At 51.9% G+C, this 21,019-nt stretch overlaps 1 protein-coding gene across 1 annotated transcript in view; it reads left to right on the top strand.

Moving 5' to 3' along the window:
- DYNC1H1 (dynein cytoplasmic 1 heavy chain 1) overlaps positions 1–21,019 on the top strand; it is a 66,232-nt gene that overhangs the window by 26,204 nt on the left and 19,009 nt on the right. Inside the window, exons 17-43 of the mRNA XM_032839572.1 lie at positions 853–1,008; positions 1,143–1,256; positions 1,693–1,803; positions 1,881–2,090; positions 2,264–2,410; positions 2,601–2,767; positions 2,866–3,039; positions 4,228–4,393; positions 4,476–4,664; positions 4,756–4,950; positions 5,721–6,003; positions 6,228–6,328; positions 7,043–7,202; positions 8,216–8,459; positions 8,622–8,805; positions 9,295–9,507; positions 10,219–10,457; positions 10,642–10,798; positions 13,009–13,236; positions 13,740–13,970; positions 14,237–14,377; positions 14,626–14,859; positions 14,951–15,157; positions 15,233–15,354; positions 15,805–15,970; positions 16,951–17,114; positions 20,009–20,138. Of these exons, the coding sequence (XP_032695463.1) occupies positions 853–1,008; positions 1,143–1,256; positions 1,693–1,803; positions 1,881–2,090; positions 2,264–2,410; positions 2,601–2,767; positions 2,866–3,039; positions 4,228–4,393; positions 4,476–4,664; positions 4,756–4,950; positions 5,721–6,003; positions 6,228–6,328; positions 7,043–7,202; positions 8,216–8,459; positions 8,622–8,805; positions 9,295–9,507; positions 10,219–10,457; positions 10,642–10,798; positions 13,009–13,236; positions 13,740–13,970; positions 14,237–14,377; positions 14,626–14,859; positions 14,951–15,157; positions 15,233–15,354; positions 15,805–15,970; positions 16,951–17,114; positions 20,009–20,138 (4,833 nt within the window). The remainder of the gene's footprint in view (positions 1–852; positions 1,009–1,142; positions 1,257–1,692; positions 1,804–1,880; positions 2,091–2,263; positions 2,411–2,600; positions 2,768–2,865; positions 3,040–4,227; positions 4,394–4,475; positions 4,665–4,755; positions 4,951–5,720; positions 6,004–6,227; positions 6,329–7,042; positions 7,203–8,215; positions 8,460–8,621; positions 8,806–9,294; positions 9,508–10,218; positions 10,458–10,641; positions 10,799–13,008; positions 13,237–13,739; positions 13,971–14,236; positions 14,378–14,625; positions 14,860–14,950; positions 15,158–15,232; positions 15,355–15,804; positions 15,971–16,950; positions 17,115–20,008; positions 20,139–21,019) is intronic.

The following is a 21,019-nucleotide window of genomic DNA, read 5'->3' as shown; positions in this document are numbered from 1 at the left end:
CCGCCCTGACTCTTCTCTTCCTGCCTCCCCGGGCACTTAGTGAGATGGTGGCTAAATGGAGTGGTACTCCACCTTATTGTTTCTTGTCTCTTTAAGTTTATCTTTTTGTAAGTTTTTTTTTTTTCTTATTTGACTGAGAGATCACAAGTAGGCAGAGAGGCAGGCAGGGGGGCGGGAAGCAGTGTCCCTGCTGAGCAGAGAGCCTAACTCGGGGCTCAATCCCAGGACCCTGAGACCGTGACTCGAGCTGAAGGCAGTGGCTTAACCCACGGAGTCACCCAGGCGCCCCCTTTTTTCTTTTTTTAAAATAAATGCTGATTCAAGTCATCTCTGTACCCATCACAGGGCTCGAACTCACAACTCGGAAATCAAGTGTCACGTGCCCTTCCGATTGAGCCAGTGAGGCACATCAGTGCTCTACCTTTTTTTTTTTTTAAAGATTGTATTTTTATTTATTTGATAGAGAGATCACAAGCAGGCAGAGAGGCAGGCAGAGAGAGAGGAGGAAGCAGGCTCCCTGCTGAGCAGAGAGCCCGATGCGGGGCTCGATCCCAGGACTCCGAGATCATGACCTGAGCCGAAGGCAGCGGCTTAACCCACTGAGCCACCCAGGCGCCCCAGTGCTCTACTTTTCTTATTCATGCTTTGTTTATGTCAAATACAGGAGTAAAAGTTACATTCTTTAACATAGACGGATCATAAGCATACACCTTGCTGAAGAGGTACTTACACAGAGACATGTTTAAGGAACCACAAATTTCCGGACTCACCGCAGGCTCTCCCCACCGTTTCAGAGCCCAAGCAGGCATCTGTCCGGAGACTTAGCTCCGCAATCCCGCACTTTGCTTGCAGGGCAATCTTCGCCCGGAGGAGGCGCTTCAGGCTCTTACCATATATGAAGGAAAGTTTGGCAGGCTGAAGGATGACCGGGAGAAGTGCGCAAAGGCCAAGGAGGCGCTGGAACTGACCGACACAGGACTTCTCAGCGGCAGTGAAGAGCGTGTCCAGGTACGGACCGCGGGCGGTAGGGGTGGGGCTCCTCATCCTCGCTCTGCCCTTGACCGGGGCCTTCTCAAGGGCCCTGCCAGACCTGCAGTGGTTCCTGCGTCCAGAGGCTCACTGCTGCGCTGTCGCCATCACAGGTGGCCTTAGAGGAACTACAGGATCTCAAAGGCGTTTGGTCAGAACTTTCCAAGGTCTGGGAGCAGATTGATCAGATGAAGGAGCAGCCGTGGGTCTCCGTCCAGCCTCGGAAGGTATACCTAGTCCCAGCGGCTATTGTGTGCCCTCACGTGTGGGCAGTTGTAGGCTTCGCTTAGAAGCTTTGCCCACCTGGCGTGAGTTTGCCAAGTGTCACAGGGTGGGCGTTGACAGATTTCATCTGGACTGATGTAAAATGTGCTTCAAAACCAGGTGGTTTTTTTAAATTACTTAATTTATTTGAGATGAGAGAATGAGATGGAGGCAGGGGAGGGGCAGAGGGAAAGGGAGAAGGAGAGAAGCACACTCCCTGCTCAGTGCAGAGCCTGACACGGGGCTTGATCTCCGGACCCTGACACACTGACCTGAGCCGAAGTCAAGAGCTGGACGCTTAACCAACTACTGCACCCAGTGCCCCTTAAAAGCGTTTTATAAGATATTCGCCATTTAAAGAACGTGTTGGCAACTAAATACCACCTTTTCTGTCCACAGCTTCGACAAAATTTAGATGGCCTCCTGAACCAGCTGAAAAACTTCCCCGCGCGATTACGGCAGTACGCATCCTATGAGTTTGTCCAGAGGCTTCTGAAAGGTTACCTGAAGGTAGTGAGTCAGGGCTGGGGTCCCGGGCGTCTGCTAGGATCACGGCTGCACAGGTGATCTACTGACTCTCTCCGCAGATAAACATGCTGGTGATTGAGCTGAAATCCGAGGCACTCAAGGATCGCCATTGGAAGCAGCTGATGAAAAGGCTTCATGTTAATTGGGTTGTTTCTGAGCTAACCCTTGGCCAGATCTGGGATGTTGACTTGCAGAAAAATGAAGCTGTTGTCAAGGACGTGCTGCTTGTGGCACAAGGGGAGATGGCTTTGGAAGAATTTTTGAAGCAGGTAAATAATAGACCGGTAGCCATTTTTATGTCCCGTTTCTAGCTGTGACGTAGGTTTGAGCTGTGTAAGAACAGCTGCCTCTGCGGTCCGTTTGTCCCCATGACACCTGCTTGCTTGTGCGGCTGGTGAATGCCCACATATCGATAACATCCCTTCTTTTGGTTTTAATTCAGATAAGAGAGGTATGGAATACTTACGAGCTAGACTTGGTTAACTATCAGAACAAGTGTCGCTTGATCCGAGGCTGGGATGACCTCTTCAACAAGGTCAAAGAGCACATCAACAGTGTCTCGGCCATGAAGCTGTCTCCGTATTACAAGGTACCGTTGCTGGGGAAGCCTTCCCTCTCTTACTGAGCGTCCTCCTACACTTTCTCTGTAATATCGTTTGACTGGTTTTTGAAGTGTAAGTCAAATAAGTTGACCTAATTTTGCATTTTTTTAGTAAGCTTTGGCATATGTATGAGTGAAGGGTTTAGCAGCTGGGATCTGCTTTCCATCTATCCACTAGGTTTTTGAGGAAGATGCCCTGAGCTGGGAAGATAAGCTGAACCGGATCATGGCTCTCTTTGACGTGTGGATCGACGTGCAGAGACGGTGGGTCTATCTGGAAGGCATCTTCACGGGCAGTGCGGATATCAAGCACCTGCTGCCGGTGGAAACACAGCGGTTCCAGAGGTACGACCTGCAGCCAGGGAGCAAGAGAGCCGAGTCGTAGACGTGTCTGCTAACTGCTCTCATGTAAAAGCTAACAACGGCTTCAATTTGATTTGTAGTATCAGCACGGAGTTTTTGGCTCTGATGAAAAAGGTATCCAAGTCCCCCCTTGTTATGGACGTTCTGAACATCCAGGGGGTCCAGAGGTCTCTGGAGAGGTTGGCAGACCTGCTGGGAAAGATCCAGAAGGCATTGGGAGAGTACCTGGAAAGGGAGCGATCATCTTTCCCCAGGTAAGATGCCTGCTTTGACTTGCGCAGAAGTGAATTTCAGTTTCAAGAGCCATCTGCTCTCCCTTCTGGGGCTGTGTGTTGATTGTTTTCACATCAGGAGTGGTGTTTCCAATAACCCATTCAATGACTATTTCTCTCTTTTTGTGCACGTATTCCTAATTATAGTGAATAATCCCTCATTTTTCCTTTGCTTCACTGAAACTATTATCCACCCTTCCAGGCACCTCATAACTCTTAAAAATTCAGCTCTGGTTATTTTCCAAGAGGTATTTCTTCCTTTCTGCATAGTTTGCTTACTATAAATTGAATAGGCTTTTAAGAAATAAGACTATGTAAAAGGTAAAATAAGTAAATAAAAAGTAAGTCCATGACGTAAGGCAAATGACATGAAATCCGTGGAATTCCTTTTCAGTAACTTCTAAGATAAATATGTGGCGCCTGGGTGGCTCAGTGGGTTCAGCCGCTGCCTTCGGCTCAGGTCATGATCTCAGAGTCCTGGGATTGAGTCCCACATCGGGCTCTCTGCTCAGCAGGGAGCTGTGATCGTTCTTTCTCTCTCTCTGTCAAATAAATAAATAAAATCTTTAAAAAAAAGTATCTTCTGCTGAGGGCTGGAAAAAGTTTAATGTGATCTCTGTTCAGACTTGGAGATTGACCACTGCCATCCAAATCCACTTCCCTTCCCATAGTTTGATGTTACATTTTTTGGGGGGGCTCCTAGGTGGCTCAGTGGGTTAAAGCCTCTTCCTTTGGCTTGGGTCATGATCTCAGGGTCCTGGGATCAAGCCCCACATCAGACTCTCTGCTCAGCGGGGAGCCTGCTTCCCCCGCTTTCTCTGCCTGCCTCTCTGCCTACTTGTGATCTCTCTCTGTCAAATAAATAAAATCTTAGAATAAATAAATAAAATCTTTGAAAAACTTTTTTTAAGATTTTATATATTTATTCGACAGAGATCACAAGTAGGCAGAGAGGAAGGCAGAGAGAGAGAGAGAGAGAGGAGGAAGCAGGCTCCCCGCTGAGCAGAGAACTGAACACGGGGCTCGATCCCAGGACCCTGAGATCATGACTTGAGCCGAAGGCAGAGACTTAACCCACTGAACAACCCAGGCGTCCCTTGAAGTTGCATTTTGATCGACTACTTACCTATGTATAACATTTTAGCAACTTGAATGCTATTTTAATTTTAGGTTCTATTTCGTGGGTGATGAAGATTTGCTTGAAATTATTGGAAACAGTAAGAATGTAGCTAAGTTACAGAAACATTTCAAGAAAATGTTTGCTGGAGTTTCGAGCATCATCCTGAACGAGGATAACTCTGTCGTCTTGGGCATTTCATCCCGTGAAGGAGAGGAGGTAGTTGAATGTGTGATTGTAGCTAAGAATGCCTCTCTCCTGTCTCTGCACAGTCTTCATTCTTGAACTGCGTTTATTCCAGGTCATGTTTAAAACTCCCGTGTCGATTACCGAGCATCCCAAAATCAACGAGTGGCTCACGCTGGTGGAGAAGGAGATGAGAGTCACGCTGGCTAAACTTCTTGCTGAGTCTGTTACAGAAGTTGAGATTTTTGGTAAAGCAACTTCAATTGACCCGAATACATACATCACTTGGATTGATAAGTACCAGGTAAGTGCAGCAGAAGTGGGTCAGCGTAAAGGCGGGTGCACGGGCTGGTGTCCGAAATGATCCTTTGGTTCTTGTGTCTTGTGTCATTCAGGCCCAGCTCGTGGTTCTGTCAGCCCAGATCGCCTGGTCTGAAAATGTGGAGACCGCGCTGAGCAGCATCGGGGGCAGTGGGGACGCGGCGCCCCTGCACTCCGTGCTGAGCAACGTGGAGGTCACTCTCAACGTGTTGGCCGACTCCGTCCTCATGGAGCAGCCGCCACTCCGGAGACGGAAGCTGGAGCACTTGGTGAGTCCCGGGTCTGACTCATTCCTCACCGGTCAGGCGTTCGTGCCTGCAAAGTCCTCTGATGGGTGTTAGGGAGAAGAGGAGGTGGCGAGTTTATGAGTCTGGGGTGGGTATTTGCTGTCTGGTCCTGTCGGCAGGTGACCGAGCCGGTGCGGGGAGTTTTGTGTACACAACCTGGTAAACAGGAGGTGATAAGCTTGGATCAGGGCTTTCTGCCCTTGCTCCGCATCGCTTCCCAGAGCAGCGCCTAGGGGCCGGCACCCGTGCTGCAGCCAGACTATGAGGTCGGAGACGCATGTCCTGCCCATTGCAGAGTTTACACTTAAAGTAGTTTTGTTGGTTGTTTGGTTTTGCTGCAGCTCAATTCTGCCCAGTTCCAGTGTGTAAATAACAGCTGTGTTGGGTTTTGGGGTTTTTTTAAAGATTTTATTTATTTATTTGACAGAGATCACAAATAGGCAGAGAGGCAGGCAAAGGGCGGGGGTGGGGGGAGGAAGCAGGCTCCCTGCTGAGCAGAGAGCCCCATGCAGGGCTCGATCCCAGGACCCTGGGACCATGAGCTGAGCCGAAGGCAGAGGCTTAACCCACTGAGCCACCCAGGCGCCCAACTCTGTTGGTTTTAAGAATGAATTCACATTTTGGAATATTTACTAAAAGCCACTGTAACTGGATCTTACATCTCAAGTTGAAGGGTTCAAGGATCGCATCCCCAGGAAAGGCACTGTACTTCTCCAGTCCCTGATGAATTCTCAGACTGACTCTCTGCTCAGATTACAGAGCTGGTTCACCAGAGGGATGTGACGCGGTCCTTGATCAAAAGCAAGGTTGACGGCGCCAAAGCATTCGAATGGCTCAGCCAGATGCGCTTTTACTTCGACCCTAAGCAAACTGATGTGCTCCAGCAGCTGTCGATCCAAATGGCAAATGCCAAATTTAACTATGGCTTTGAGTACCTCGGCGTCCAGGACAAGCTGGTGCAGACCCCACTCACCGACCGCTGCTATTTGACCATGACTCAAGCCTTAGAGGCCAGGCTGGGAGGGTCCCCGTTCGGTAAGTCACTCCACAGACCGGGACGGACGGAGTGTGAAGAGTAAGCATACTTTGTAAAGAGTAAACCAGTGACTGTAAACCTACTTCTTAATTTTGCAGGTGGAACATTCTAGAATTTTAGATTTGTTTGTAGTTATTAAATTCTTGGTTTTGTAAATGACTTGTGTAAAGCCAAGATCCCTCCCCATGGACTCACGTGCTCCATCCTGCTCTTTAAATGACAGGGCCGGCTGGGACCGGGAAGACCGAGTCGGTCAAAGCTCTTGGCCATCAGCTTGGACGCTTTGTTTTAGTCTTCAACTGCGATGAAACCTTTGATTTCCAGGTGAGAAGCTTTCTGAATCCACCTAAAGTCTAGTGGCTTGAGAGGCCAGCTGGGGAGTGCCACCTTGGGCCCCTCTCCAGGCTGCTGGCCTCACAGCTCGTCATCGGCACTGCTGGGGACTGGGGGTGCCTTGACTCTGAGTGGGGCTCCAGTGTAGGTGCTTGGGCACTGACTTGAGCTGCATGTTCTTGGAAGAAATCATTAGTGCCTGGGTCTGGGAATAAAGTTTCTTTTTTCTTTTCTTTTAAGATTCTATTTTTTTGACAGAAGCACAGTGAGAGGGGGAACACAAGCAGGGGGAGTGAGAGAGGGAGGAGCAGGCTTCCTGCTGAGCAGGGATCCTCATGCGGGGCTCAATCCCAGGAGCCGGGATCATGAATCCTGAGCTGAAGGCAGATGCTTAATGACTGAGCCACCCAGGTGCCCCGAAAATAAGTTTTCTTAACCAACTAAAGGCGACAGAATAAAGAGAAGAGCTTTCTCATTAGGATTTCAGTGGCTCTGGAGGAGGAGAGGTGCGGGGCACTGAAGCGTGCGCTGACAGTCGCTGCAGTCAGCAACGGGCCTGCTCCGTGCGGGCCCCTGGACCACGCACGTCCCTTGTCGGCCTCATGTCCCCTCCACAGCCAGCTGGGAGGGCGGCAGATGGAGGGCCCAGTCCAGCACCGGGACCACCGATCCAGCACCGAGACCCTCTCTCCTCTCCGGTTTCAGGCGATGGGACGGATCTTCGTGGGGCTGTGCCAGGTGGGCGCGTGGGGCTGCTTTGACGAGTTCAACCGCCTGGAGGAGCGGATGCTGTCAGCCGTGTCGCAGCAGGTGCAGTGTATCCAGGAGGCGCTGCGGGAGCACTCCAGCCCCAGCTGCGACAAGAGTGAGACCGCCCTTTTTTCTTTGCAGGTTACTTAGCGACTGTGGAGGGAAAGCCCATGTGGGCTGGGTTCTGTTGGCCACCTTAACGTGGCATTGAACTTCGCCTCCAGGACTCAGTGCTGCAGGCGGGGTGGCAAGACCTGAGATAATGCTGCACGGGCAGTCTGTACTGCTCAGACCAGCGCAGCCCACACCCTGGCTGCCCTGCCCAGGTGGACAAGAATCCCCGTGCTCCCTCCACCAGTACCTGCCTGCAGCACGTATTGGGCCAGTGTGGGCCCTCCCAGCTCCCCTCCCCCTCCCTGCGTGCCCCTGGAGCCAGCCTTCCTGGCCGCCTGCTGGCAGAGTGTTCTTCCAGGGGGCCTCAGGGACATGCCCTCTGTCACTGTAGGAGGACCTGTGCTGAGAGGCTCTGGTCCCCTGCCTCGTTCCTACAAAGCCAGGCACACCAGTGGGGGTTAGGGTGGGTGCTGGAGGGGTAATGGCAGCGGTGGCCACCATGCAGTCAACTTGCGTTCTGCAATAGTAGGAACCTGTCTTACCAAAGGACTGGCGGAGCTCTCGGTGAAACAAAGGAGTATTAGAGAAAGCAGTGCTCGGGGTTCAAGTGTGGGTTCAGGTGTGGGTGGTGGCAGTTGATCCCAGGAAAAGGCAGTCCTTGGCATCTGAGCCAGTCAGTTGTGTCACGTGGATTTGATTTTTATTTCTGCAACTGCTGTTGGGTTGCGTTTCTATCCTTCCATTGACCTTGTGACACCCAGCAATGCGGAAGCGGAGTGTGCGTTTTCTGCCCTTGGTGACTTTGTTCCACGTGCAGGTGGCTCTCACGTAGGTGGTGTGTGCACAGCTATGTCTGCCCAGGTGGGGTGACGTGCCTGGAGGATCGCCAGAGAGCAGCTCCCCCGCAGGCTTGGGCTTTGAGCTTTAGAGGCTGATGGGGAGATGAGTGCTTTCAGGGAGATTTTAGCCTGGATTTGAACATTTCAAATCTTAACACCATTCTCTGATTTTCAGCCTCCGCCCCCATTACTTGTGAGCTGCTCAACAAGCAAGTGAAGGTGAGCCCAGACATGGCCATCTTCATCACCATGAACCCCGGCTATGCAGGCAGGTCCAACCTTCCCGACAACCTCAAGAAGCTGTTCCGGAGCTTGGCCATGACCAAGCCCGACCGGCAGCTCATTGCCCAGGTCATGCTGTACTCACAGGGCTTCCGCACCGCGGAGGTCCTCGCCAACAAAATCGTCCCATTCTTCAAGTGAGTGCCCAGAGTTACCCCGACCATGTGCTAGCGTGTGTGAGATGTGCCGCTGCGGTTCATCTCTGACCCTGGCACAGCTTTCCAAGTGTCCGTGTCTGGTTTCTTGACTCTGTGGCTGCTTAGAGTGTGCTGTTCTAAGGTAAACGTTTTCTCTTTCAGACTGTGTGATGAGCAGCTCTCTTCCCAAAGCCATTATGACTTTGGTCTTCGAGCTTTGAAGAGTGTGCTGGTAAGTGCAGGAAATGTGAAGAGAGAGAGAATCCAGAAGATAAAGAGGGAGAAAGAAGAACGCGGGGAAGCAGTTGATGAAGGAGAAATTGCAGAAAATCTACCTGAACAAGAGGTGCGTACGTATGTTCTTCTAATCACTCACACCTGAAACACTAATTTTTTTTAAAAAAGATTTATTTATTTGAGAGAGAGTGTGTGCGAGCAGGGGGAGGGGTGGGGGGAAGGGGTGGGCACAGAAGCAGACTTGCCACTGAGTGCCGAGCCTGACTTGGGGCTCCATCCCAGGGTCCCAAGATCATGACCTGAGCGAAAACCAAGAGTCAGAGGCTTTAAGTGACTGAGCCACCCAGGCACCCCAGACACTAATATTTAAATTTGCCTTTTCAACATCTAAGCCGCGGCTTGAGAGGCCCCGTGGTGATCCCCCGGCCTGGGAAGGATGGGTAGAAGAACCTGTATTTGCACAGTGAACTGAGTCGCTAGCAGCCACATCTTTCTGACGTACCCTCTGGGGACACGGCAGTGGCCATTCGAGCCGGGCTCCGCCCCCGCCCAGGCCCCAACACCCCTGCTCAGAGCTCGTTTGTCTTCTCGCCATTAGATTCTGATCCAGAGCGTCTGTGAGACCATGGTGCCCAAGCTGGTGGCAGAAGATATCCCGCTGCTCTTCAGTCTCCTGTCGGACGTGTTCCCCGGGGTACAGTACCACCGGGGCGAGATGACTGCGCTGCGAGAGGAGCTGAAGAAGGTGTGCCAGGAGATGTACCTGACGTACGGAGACGGAGAAGAAGTCGGCGGGATGTGGGTTGAGAAGGTAAAGGGGGTTGACCCCGCTGGCTGCACTGTGCGGTCACGGCAGCCCCGGGCCCCAGGAAAGAGCCACGTTCGAGAGAACTGGACCGTGAGGGCCAGGGGGCAGCTGCTTTATCAAGATGGGACCCAAGGCTTTCTTCTTAAACATAAACCTAATGGTTTCCGTGAAAATTTGACGTACGTGGTGGAGTTCATTCTCTAGAAACACTGACACTTACGGAAATACTTACGGAAAGTATTTACTCCAGTGTAAGTTCTACCGCTAGACTCGCCAACATCGTAGGGTTGACAACATAAACCTGCTAACCCGTGCGGGTGGATGGTCTGCGTGGGCTTCTTTTCTCTCCTTGCTCCGGGAGACGGAGCAGCCCACGGTTACACGGCTGCATGCTGACCGGCCGGCGCCGGACGGGGTCGCGCAGGTGGCTCAGCCACTGAGCCTCCACCCTCTCTGAAGGGGGTCTTTTGAGGCAGCTGGGTCGGCGTCCCCTGTTCCTCTGGCTCCCAGCCGAAGAGCGCCCCTAGTTTAGTGAAAAGCCCTATTGAACTCTTTTTTGCAGATGTGGCTCATGAACCGTTAACTTTAAAAGTTCCGGTGTAGCGCTTGCATTTAGGGATTCAGAGCACGTGTCTCGGTCTGCTGCCACGAGGAGGGCTGGGGAACCTTCTTGTTCTCTGAAGCGGTTACGATGGGGTCTGTTTGGCCCGGCAGGTCCTCCAGCTCTATCAGATCACACAGATCAACCACGGCCTGATGATGGTGGGGCCTTCGGGAAGCGGGAAGAGCATGGCTTGGCGCGTGCTCCTCAAGGCTCTGGAGAGGCTCGAGGGTGTGGAGGGCGTGGCCCACATCATTGACCCCAAGGCCATCAGCAAAGACCACCTTTACGGAACCCTGGACCCCAACACCAGGGAGTGGACGGATGGGCTGTTCACACATGTCTTGAGAAAGTGAGTCCGCCGCGATTCCCGCACGTGGGACCTGGGTGCTCTGTCCTTACGTGAGCGGCAGGTGTTACTTTTCTAACCAAAACTGAATGAGTCAAGTCATCACTGCAGAAACCACGTAGGTGAGCATCTCTGCTCTCCAGATCTCAGGTTGGCCAACAGCTGTTTCAAAACCTTTCCAAACCAGGATCATAGACAACGTGAGGGGTGAGCTGCAGAAGCGCCAGTGGATCGTCTTCGACGGCGACGTGGACCCCGAGTGGGTGGAGAACTTGAACTCGGTGCTGGATGACAACAAGCTCCTGACTCTGCCAAATGGCGAGCGCCTCAGCCTTCCGCCCAACGTAAGTGGCCTTCTTTGGGGCGTCAGACCAGGCGGCCTGTGTGCCAGCAGAGTGCCGCCCTGGAGGTGAGGCTCCAGGGTCTGTAGCAGCGGTCAGCCAGGTGAGTAGTTTTCAGGGTTGACGGAGTCTCCCGTTGCTAGATTTTTCCTGTCCTTTGGCTGGCAAGAAATAGTTCCATTGGGCCAGTACCTTTCTGCTGTTGGCTAAATGTTAAGCGTATTCCCTAATTCCCGATTAACACTCCTAACCGAACGTTAGGGCCTTGTCGTTAGGATTTCTGAAGTTACCTTACATCTGGGAAGGGGCAAAGTGGAGTAATTTAGATATGGAAGCTGTCAAAGCTGTCCCTCGGAAATGAGCTTTTGGTCCAGGCCCTGGACACACCACCGGATAGATAAGGAAACGTTCGTGGGCCTGGCAAGGACTCGCATCCTACTGAAGGTCCAGCAGGAGAAAACCAGACCAAACCCCTGCTGTCCTGGGACACACAGTCTGACGTGATGACAGAAAACCAAGGAAAACAGTGTTAGGTGGTAAGGGGATGACAAGCTGGAAGAGAGTGGTGGGTGTTGGCGAGATCTGGAGGGAGCCCTGTCGGGAAGGGCGACCTAGAAGCATCCCCGGGAAGCGTCTGTAGAGATCGAGGCAGGTGGAAGAGCCAGTCTGTGGGCCTCCGGGTGTGCCGGTTCCAGCTGAAGGGGCCGACAGCAGGGGGCTTGGTCAGAGATGCGAGGAGCAAGGGGAGAGAGGGTGGGTGAGACCAGGGGAAGGGGGCCGCCAGATCAAGTTCAGCGGGGGTCACTGTGAGGACTGGCACGTGCCTGCCGGGGGCGTCAGGAGCCTCAGGAGAGTCTGGGTCGGATCCCCCTGGCTGCCGGCTGCAGCGCAGTTGCAGGGAGCAGGGTGGGAGCAAGGGGACTGCCCAGGAGCTGGGCAATCGTCCAGGCACGGCCATGGGTGTGGGCCGGAGGAGTTGGCAGTGGGGGAGCTGCTGAGTTCTGCTGTAATTTAAAAGTTCCTGCTGGTGGGACTGGCTGAGGGGCCAGAGATGGGCGTGAGACAAAGGAGGAACCGTTTTGGAAGAGCAGCTGGTGCATGTGAACCTTTGGACCAGCAGTGGTGGCTGTCATCACGTCAGAAACCGAGCCAGGGATGCCTGGTGCTGCTCAGGAAATGTGCTCTTGGACTTTTGTCTTGATTGACTTGTCAGGTCTTTCTGTTGTGGCTTGTTATCCAGTAGATCCTGACCATTGCTGGAAGGAGATTGCTCTCCTGTGGGGCGGGCTATCCCCGAGGTTAAGGCTCGGGAATCAGACCATCTGGTTTGAATCTCAGCCCCATTTTCAGCACTAGACCTGGGTGGGGTACACTTCCCCATCTGCGGAACTGAGACACTGACTGACTTGCCTGCCTCAGGGATCAGGGTGAAGGTTGCTGGGTTCAGGCGGGGAATGTGGCGGCCATACCGGCCTGGGGTAAGGCTGGTGCTCCTCTGCCGCCGACGCCCCTTCCAAGGGAGCTGTTGTCTCCTCCAAGAGTGCATCTCCAGGGCTCACCTGCTCTTCTCCCAGCACACACGCTCTGACCCAGATTCTTCTATTTTTTTCTTTAAGATTGATGTATTTAGGGGTGCCTGGGTGGCTCAGTCGTTATGCGTCTGCCTTCCGCTCAGGTCATGATCTCAGGGTCCTAGGTTCAAGTCCCTGCATCGGGCTCCCTGCTCAGCGGGGAGTCTGCTCCTCCCTGTCCCACTCCCCTCGCTGGTGTTCCCTTTCTAGTTGTATCTGCCAAATAAATCTTAGGGAGGAAAAAGATTTACGTATTTATTTTAGAGAGTGCACAAGTGCTCGTGTGTGCCAGCAGAGAGGAGGGGCAGGGACCGGGGGTTAGAATCCTCAAGCAGACTCTGCTGAGTGTGGAGTCCAGCAGGGCACTGGATCCCACGACCCCAAGATCATGACCTGAGCGGACGCCAGGAGTCGAACACTCGGCTGACCGAGCCCCCCAGGCACCCGCCCTTCCCAGATTCTCGCGGAGAGCAGCTCGTGGATGGTGTGGTGGTGGCAGTCATAGACGTTTTCACTTTCAAACAAAGTGAACTAAGTGCAAAAAGATTATAATTGTTCTTTCAACGTGTGCGTAGATAAAAGAATTTTAACGTCTTGAGTTTCTACCGGACCCGCATCGTTCATATGCTGTTTCCTCTCCAGGTGCGAATAATGTTTGAAGTGCAGGACCTGAAGTACGCCACGCTGGCCACGGTGTCCCGCTGCGGCATGGTCTGGTTCAGCGAGGACGTGCTCAGCACGGACATGATCTTCAACAACTTCCTGGCCCGGCTGCGCAGCATCCCCCTGGATGAAGGGGAGGACGAGGCCCAGCGCCGGCGCAAGGGCAAAGAGGACGAGGGGGAGGAGGCCGCCTCCCCAATGCTGCAGGTGCGAGGCCGTCAGCGCTCCGCCCGGTGCGGCCACAGATCTGCCTCGGAGAGGGCGGGGACGTTCCACCCCAGAGGGCCGGGGAGCCGGGGACCGTGGTGCTCTTCGCGGGTGGTCTCTGCTCGTCTGTTGAACAAGGGCTCTCTCGGGAGGTTCGCGTAGTCGGTGCCGTCTTCCGCCAGCTCCCAGGGAAGGCGTGTCCTCTGCCGAAGTGAAGACGTGTTTGGGAAAATTTAAAGAATTCTTTTGGTTGTCTGACTTTTCTTTGCAAATTGGTGAAACACTGCATTTTCCCATTTCAATGGTGAAAGCCCGCGTTTCTAGGAAATGTGGCCGAGGACTGCCAAGATAAAGGAAAACGAGTAAGGGTTGGTCATTGAAGGTTATCCAGAAAAAATTGTTTGTAGGTCACATGACCCTCTCCTGGGCTTAAGTGAGAATATATATGAAAGTCTCTGGGCTTTCTGAAATACTAGTTCCATATCGTTTACTGCCTCTTGCAGATCCAAAGGGACGCAGCCACAATCATGCAGCCGTATTTCACCTCCAACGGCCTGGTCACCAAGGCCCTGGAGCACGCCTTCAAGCTGGAGCACATCATGGACCTGACGCGCCTCCGCTGCCTGGGCTCGCTCTTCTCCATGCTGCACCAGGCCTGCCGGAACGTGGCCCAGTACAACGCCAACCACCCCGACTTCCCCATGCAGATCGAGCAGCTGGAGCGCTACATTCAGGTCGGGGGGCACGTGCGTGGAGGGGGAGCAGGGCTCCACTGGGGCCGGGCATGCACGAGCTCTGTGCGCCTCCCGAAACTAGGTGCCCTCTGGGAGGTGTTCTCTCTTCTGGGCACAGGGTCAGGCTTTCAGGGGGCCAAGAAAGGTGCCGCTGTGTCCGTGAGCCAAGAATGCTGGGAACCACTTTCTTCAAGGTTATTGTTGGTGAAAGTGTCTTTATTGTTGTAACTGTATTTAAAAATGGGTTTTGTTTTTTCTTTCAATAGCGGTATCTGGTTTATGCCATACTCTGGTCCTTGTCTGGAGATAGTCGGCTGAAAATGAGAGCAGAGCTGGGTGAATACATCCGGAGAATCACGACGGTGCCGCTGCCCGCCGCGCCCAACGTACCGATCATCGATTACGAGGTACGGGCTCGGAGGGCGTGGCCTTCTTCCCCTTGATCTTGCCACTTGGCTTAATTCCTCCCAGAGCCACCTCACCGTGGGCTTGGCTTACTCTTTCCATTTCATAAAAAGGTTCCGATCTCTGTTTTATGCGTTACAAGAGGAAAGCAGATGAATATGCAGGTTGTGTTTTGTGTGAAAACAAGTGAGTCTGTATGTGAGGTAGTGTGTGGCTCCCAGAGTGACCCGGGCCCCTTCTCTGGGTGTAGGTGTCCATCAGCGGAGAGTGGTCGCCGTGGCAGGCCAAGGTGCCTCAGATTGAAGTGGAGACGCACAAGGTGGCAGCCCCCGACGTCGTCGTGCCGACTCTGGACACTGTCCGCCATGAAGCCCTCTTGTACACCTGGCTGGCTGAGCACAAGCCACTGGTCCTGTGTGGCCCTCCGGGCTCTGGCAAAACCATGACGCTCTTTAGCGCCCTCCGGGCCTTGCCTGACATGGAGGTAAAGAGGCTGGGACGTGGGCAGCAAGCCTTCTGGTCCTCAAATGCGGGATGGGGCTTACGGGCCTTCGTTTGGTTCTTCCCACCCGAAGGTTGTGGGTCTTAACTTCTCGAGTGCGACCACCCCAGAGCTGCTGCTGAAGACGTTCGACCACTACTGTGAGTACAGACGCACACCGAACGGGGTCGTCCTGGCTCCTGTTCAACTTGGGAAGTGGCTGGTCCTATTCTGTGATGAGATCAACTTGCCGGACATGGATAAATACGGGACCCAGAGGGTCATATCCTTCATCAGACAGGTGTGTACATCCCCGAGTCCCCGCTGCCCTTGCTCGCGTTTGCCCTGCCGAGCTAACACTCACGCTTGCCCTCAGATGGTGGAGCACGGAGGCTTTTACCGAACCTCAGACCAAACGTGGGTGAAGCTGGAGAGAATCCAGTTTGTCGGGGCTTGTAATCCACCCACCGATCCTGGAAGAAAGCCCCTGTCTCACAGGTAACACCGCTCTGTAGACCTCCCTTACCTCACAACATACCTATTCCACGATGGCTTTAGATGTAGCACAATGAAAATTTGGTTTCAATTATAAAAAGGAAACAAAATACTGCTTATCATAGGGTGGCCCCTGGGCTCCTTTCGCTGTGCTGAGATCCCAGGAAAACAGACTTGAAAACAAAAGCTGCGACTCTCTGGGGGGTAATGGGGTAACTGCTGCAGACCTGTGGGGCCAAAGTGGGGCCAAAGCCGGAATCCCTTTCCCATCTTTGCTTGGCTCTTGCAAGTTTTTTGCATCTATGTGTCAGGCCCGGGCATGAGAGGTTTGTGTGTGTCGCTGTGTGAACTGTGACATGAAGCCTGTGTGGGTTGATTAGGAAGGCACTTGGGGCTGGGCGATTCAGGCGCACTGCTCCGTCACTGGAGTGGCTGAGCCGGCTGTCCTCACAGATTCTTGCGCCACGTGCCTGTTGTGTATGTGGATTACCCGGGACCCGCCTCCCTGACACAGATCTACGGCACCTTCAACCGGGCCATGCTCAGGCTCATCCCGTCCCTGCGCACATACGCCGAGCCACTCACGGCCGCCATGGTGGAGTTCTATACCATGTCTCAGGTACTCGGGGCTTCTCTGCTCCTCTGGGAACTAAAGAACGCTGTTGCAAGTTTGGGCTTTAGTGAGGCGCCTGGGTGGCATCTGCCTTTGGCTCAGGTCATGATCTTAGGGTCCTGGGATCAAGCCCCCACATCAGGCTCTCTGCACGGCAGGAAGCCTGCTTCCCTCTCTCCCACTCCCTGCTTGTGTTCCCTCTCTCACTGTGTGTCTCTTTGTGTCAAATAAATCGATAAAATCTTTAAAAAAAAAAAAAAGTGGGCTTTAGTGAAAAAGAGACGTGGTTCTTGTGACTTGCCTGTTTCGGGGAAGACTTCCAAGAGCACTTCGAGTGCTGGCCGTCTGCCCATGGGCAGTGTTGCACTCCTAGTGCTTTATGAACACCTCCTGTTCCGTGTTGCAAATGTTTCCTGGTGTTTAGTTTGCTTTTAATTTTTTAGAACTGCAACTTTCTCTACAAAAATTTTAATGTCATTTTTTGTCTTTATTTCTGTTTTCAAATCATGCTTTCCCTGAACTTAGGGATTACATTTTTCTTTATTTTTTTTTTAGATTTTATTTATTTGACAGAGAGAGATCACAAGTAGGCAGAGAGAGAGGGAGGGGGGAAGCAGGCTCCCCTCTGAGCAGAGAGCCTGATGCAGGGCTCGACCCCAGGACCCTGAGATCAGGACCCGAGCCGAAGGCAGAGGCTCAACCCCCTGAGCCACCCAGGCGCCCCAACGAATTACCTTTTTTAAAGTGTTTTTGGAAGAATTTTTTGTAGTTTCTTTCAAAGGTAATTTCAATATCACAGTGAGCAGCTCGCATCAAACTTTTTTCTGGCTAGTTGTCCAGGTGTCCCAACATTACTAATTCATCCTTCAATATTCCAGGGCTTAAGTGGCTCATTTTCAATATAGAAATGTTATACAGCATTTGCTCTTTATTCGTTTTTCACGTCTTAAGATATTTACACGTACCTCCACTTTTCTAAACCGCAGGAGAGATTCACTCAGGACACACAGCCCCACTATATCTACTCCCCCCGTGAGATGACGAGGTGGGTGCGAGGGATCTTCGAGGCCCTGAGACCTCTGGAGACTCTGCCCGTGGAAGGCCTCATCCGGATTTGGGCACACGAAGCCCTGCGTCTCTTCCAAGACAGGTAAAGCCGAGGATGCGGTTAGCTCCATGCTTCCCTGCTCCCTCTCTTAACCACCCTCCAAGGTATGGTCTGTGCAAGGCTGGGCTGGCCAGATTTGAGCCAGGCTCTGCTGATGGTGGAAGGAAGCAGACAAGGTCGGCCTTGTGTCTGGGCACTGAGCACACCCACCCCACCTCCACCCCAGGCGTTGATGGGTCTCAGGGAGCGGGGACTGCCCTGGGCTCCTTACTGAATGGCATGGGGCGAGGCACTTCCGTTAACCTCTGCAGCCGTCAAGTGGGCACCGCCTGATCTGGTCAAAGCTAGAGGTCTCGAGAATTCGAATGCCTTCCAGGGGCACCTGGCTGGCTTGTGACTCTTGACCTTGGGGTCATGAGTTCAGGTCCCACATTGGATGTAGAGATTACTTAAAACAAAAACAAAACCAGAAACCCACGATTGAATGCCTTCTAACGACTACCTGGCGTAGGGTTTCCATGACCACCAACTCCTCACCCTCCATCCTTTTATCAGAGGGTTTGCCACTCTGTCCCTGGGACTTCACAGTTTTCTCTACCTGTCAGTTGCTTGCCTCAGGAGTTGCCTTGCAGCTTCTGAGTTTTTCTAGGGACATCACCAGTACTTAGCGGATCACGGAAACTTGTGGTTTGAGTCGCAGGAAACGCCAGAGTGAAAAGTTGAGTTTTTACCTCTTGAGGAATCTTGTCAATTATTTTTCTTTAGCCAGAACCAAATTCTTACATTCTTTATACTTGAGTAAGATCTTTATTTGACAATAAATTCTTAATTTTCCTACTCCTGTCTTGTCATTTTTTTTCTCTTCTTTTTCTTGTATTTTTAATTTTATATAATGTTAGTCTACATGGACTTGTAGGCTCAGTTTAGGCTCGTGAGGAAAGTTAAACTTGTGTTGCTTTGACTCCAAATTTCTAAGCAGTAGATCTTAATTGACTTACTATTTAATGTGGCACCACGGTTTCCTGCCCAAATTATTTGGGGAAATGTTCTGCCTGTGAACTGGGTTACTCAGAACAGTGTAGGAGGGCAAGCCTCCAATGGCAGGCCGGGTCCCCTTACTCCAGGGGTGAGTGTGAGACAGCCTGTCCCTCTGATCACTCACCATCCCAGGTGTACATGCTTGGTAGCAATTAGTGGTTCTTCCCTGGGAGAACCCAAGGTGGATGGCTCCCTCCAGACTGAGAAATACCTATCCATTTGGCAATTGCACCACTAGACCGAGGAGTCCTGCCTCCGGGCAGCTTTTCTCATCTGTGCTTTCAAGGAGTCCCAGAATGTTGCTTTATTATAGATTTCCGGCTTTCAAATCAGCCTCCTTGGAGTCCTTGAGTTCCACACAGCTGCCCTGACCAAGAGCCCAGCGTCCCAGATGGGCGAAGTAAGGGGGAGCAAGGAACATGCTAGCTTTTTTTTTTTTTTCTTAAAGATTTTATTTTTATTTGACAGACAGAGATCACAAGTAAGCAGAGAGGCAGGCAGAGAGAGAGGAAGGGAAGCAGGCCCCCCACCGAGCAGAGAGCCGGATGCGGGGCTTGATCCCAGGACCCTGGGATCATGACCCGAGCCGAAGGCAGAGGCTTTAACCCACTGAGCCACCCAGGTGCCCCTAGCTTTTTTTTTTTTTTTCTTTTAATTAAAAAACAAAACTCTCTAACACTCTTTTTTAATGAAAAATAGAAAAAATTTGAGCTTTAATACAATTTTACCAAATTTCCCAAAATACCAGAGACAAAATTTTGTTTTTATTAAAATGTAGCACTGGCAGTGGTGCTTGTAAATTCCGATTGGCTGCAGTAACCACAGGCCCTGCCTCCACTAGACCCGCCCCTGGTGGCCCACTAAGCGGATCACAGAGTCAGCTTCTCGGAAGGGGTCTGCCCCCATCCCCTTCCACAAGGACAGGTCTGGTCTCACCTGCTTGCTCTGTGGTTCTCTTCATAAGCCCTGTGTCTCCAGCGGTGTGCAGGTCAGTCCCCTGTTCCTGTTCTCTTATTGCCCCCGTGATACCGGGAACTTTATATTAGGCAAGCTTAGAAGTTAGAGTCATATTGTCATTTTATCTTACTTTTTTAAGATTTTACTTATTTGGGAGAGAGGGAGGGAAACAGAGCACGAGCGGGGGCAGAGGCCTAGGGAAATACAGACTCCCTGCTGAGCAAGGAGCCTGAAGTGGGGCTCGATCCCAGGACTCTGGGATCATGACCTGAGCCAAAGGCAAACGCTCAACCGACCAGCCACCCAGGCGCCCCTCCTGTTGCTGTTTTAAAAAATCAGTGTGATTAGACATTATTAAAGGAGGTTTTTTGACTTTTGTTTTTGCTTTTGTTTCTTAAATAATCTCTACACCTGGGGCGCCTGGGTGGCTCAGTGGGTTAAGCCTCTGCCTTCTGCTCAGGTCATGATCCCAGGGTCCTGGGATCAAGCCCTGCATCGGGCTCTCTGCTCTGCAGGGAGCCTGCTTCCTCCTCTCTCTATGCCTGCCTCTCTGCCTACTTGTGATCTTTGTCTGTCAACTAAATAAATTCTAAATGAATAAATAAATAAATAATCTCTACACCCAACATGGGGCTTGCACTCATGACCCCAAGATCAAGAGTGTCACGCTCTGCCAACTAAGCCTGCCTGGTGCCCCAAAGGAATTTTTTTTAGATGTAGTGATTCCATAGCTTTAAGGGGTTTTACATTTAATGTCAGAATTTTGGAATGTTTAAGCTGCCTGGAATTCAGATCCTTAGGTTTTTCCATTTGTGGAAAATGAAAATTTCCATAAAGGCTAATTCTGGCTCTTTGCAGTCACCCTCGGCACCAACAAAACCTGGTGTTTTCTCAGCACAGCCTCTGTTTGGACTGAAAGGCATTCCCTCTGCTTCCAACAGGCTCGTGGAAGACGAGGAGAGGCGCTGGACAGATGAGAACATTGACATGGTTGCTCTGAAGCACTTCCCCAACATAGACAAAGAGAAGGCAATGAGCCGGCCCATCCTGTACAGCAACTGGTTGTCAAAGGTAACAGATCTGTCATTTCAGAAATACTTCTGTCTTCTTAGAGTCATCTTCTAACCAAAAACACCTTTTTCCTGAAGCACCCGTAAGTGAGCACTGGGTGTAGGCTCGGTGCACTACGTATTTGCTGATAGTGTGGGGCCGACGATCCAGGAGTGTGGCTGGGGCCAGCTGGCCTGCTGTGTGTGGCCTCTTCCCGTGAGGTGACCACTACGAGAGCGGCACCACTCCAGCCAGCAGGGGTCACAGCTTCCACGTGTTTGCAGCAAAAGGGGGCTTTCCCTTTGCTTTCTCTTTCCTCACACTATAAAAATGAGCTAATTGTGAATAAGTTGGGTGAAAATATTTCATATACTTTGTACTAAACAAAGTTGACGTTTCCAGAATAGCTATGAGTTGTCCTTTTTCCAGAGGAGTAGGATGTTCTAGTAAGTTGTAGTTTCAGTACGCATTTCACTCAGTAGGAAGGGCAGACAGACGCAGGGATGAGCCAGGGCTTCCTGTAGGGAGCTCCCAGTCCAACATGGTAGAAATAGCTCCGTCTGGGGAGAGATCTCGGTAGAGCGGACCGTGGCGCTGGGTCTTAAAGAGGGCCACACAGAAGCGAGAGATAGCAAGATAGGTTTGTTTGGTGTTGCTAGAATTTTCTGCTTATTTCTGGACTCTAGATCCTAACCCTGCTCATTTATAGGCACCATCTTCTCCCAGTGGTTCATCCGTCACCATTTCTATGGTGTCTTTTAAAGAGCGAATGTTGTTAAAGCTCCGTCATTTAACCCATAACCCATCTATAATTTGTGTTCGTGCGTGCGTGCATGCGTGTGTAGCTCCAGGTCTGTTTTGTTTTTCCTGAGGGGTGTCCGTTGTCCCGACACGGACCCAGC

The sequence above is a fragment of the Lontra canadensis genome, unplaced genomic scaffold, assembly GCF_010015895.1.
Source record: "Lontra canadensis isolate GAN:19392208 unplaced genomic scaffold, GSC_riverotter_1.0 scaffold108, whole genome shotgun sequence".
Classification (NCBI taxonomy): Eukaryota; Metazoa; Chordata; class Mammalia; order Carnivora; family Mustelidae; genus Lontra; species Lontra canadensis.
The sequence above is the reverse complement of the archived record's forward strand: the minus strand, read 5'-3'. Positions and strand labels throughout refer to the sequence as shown.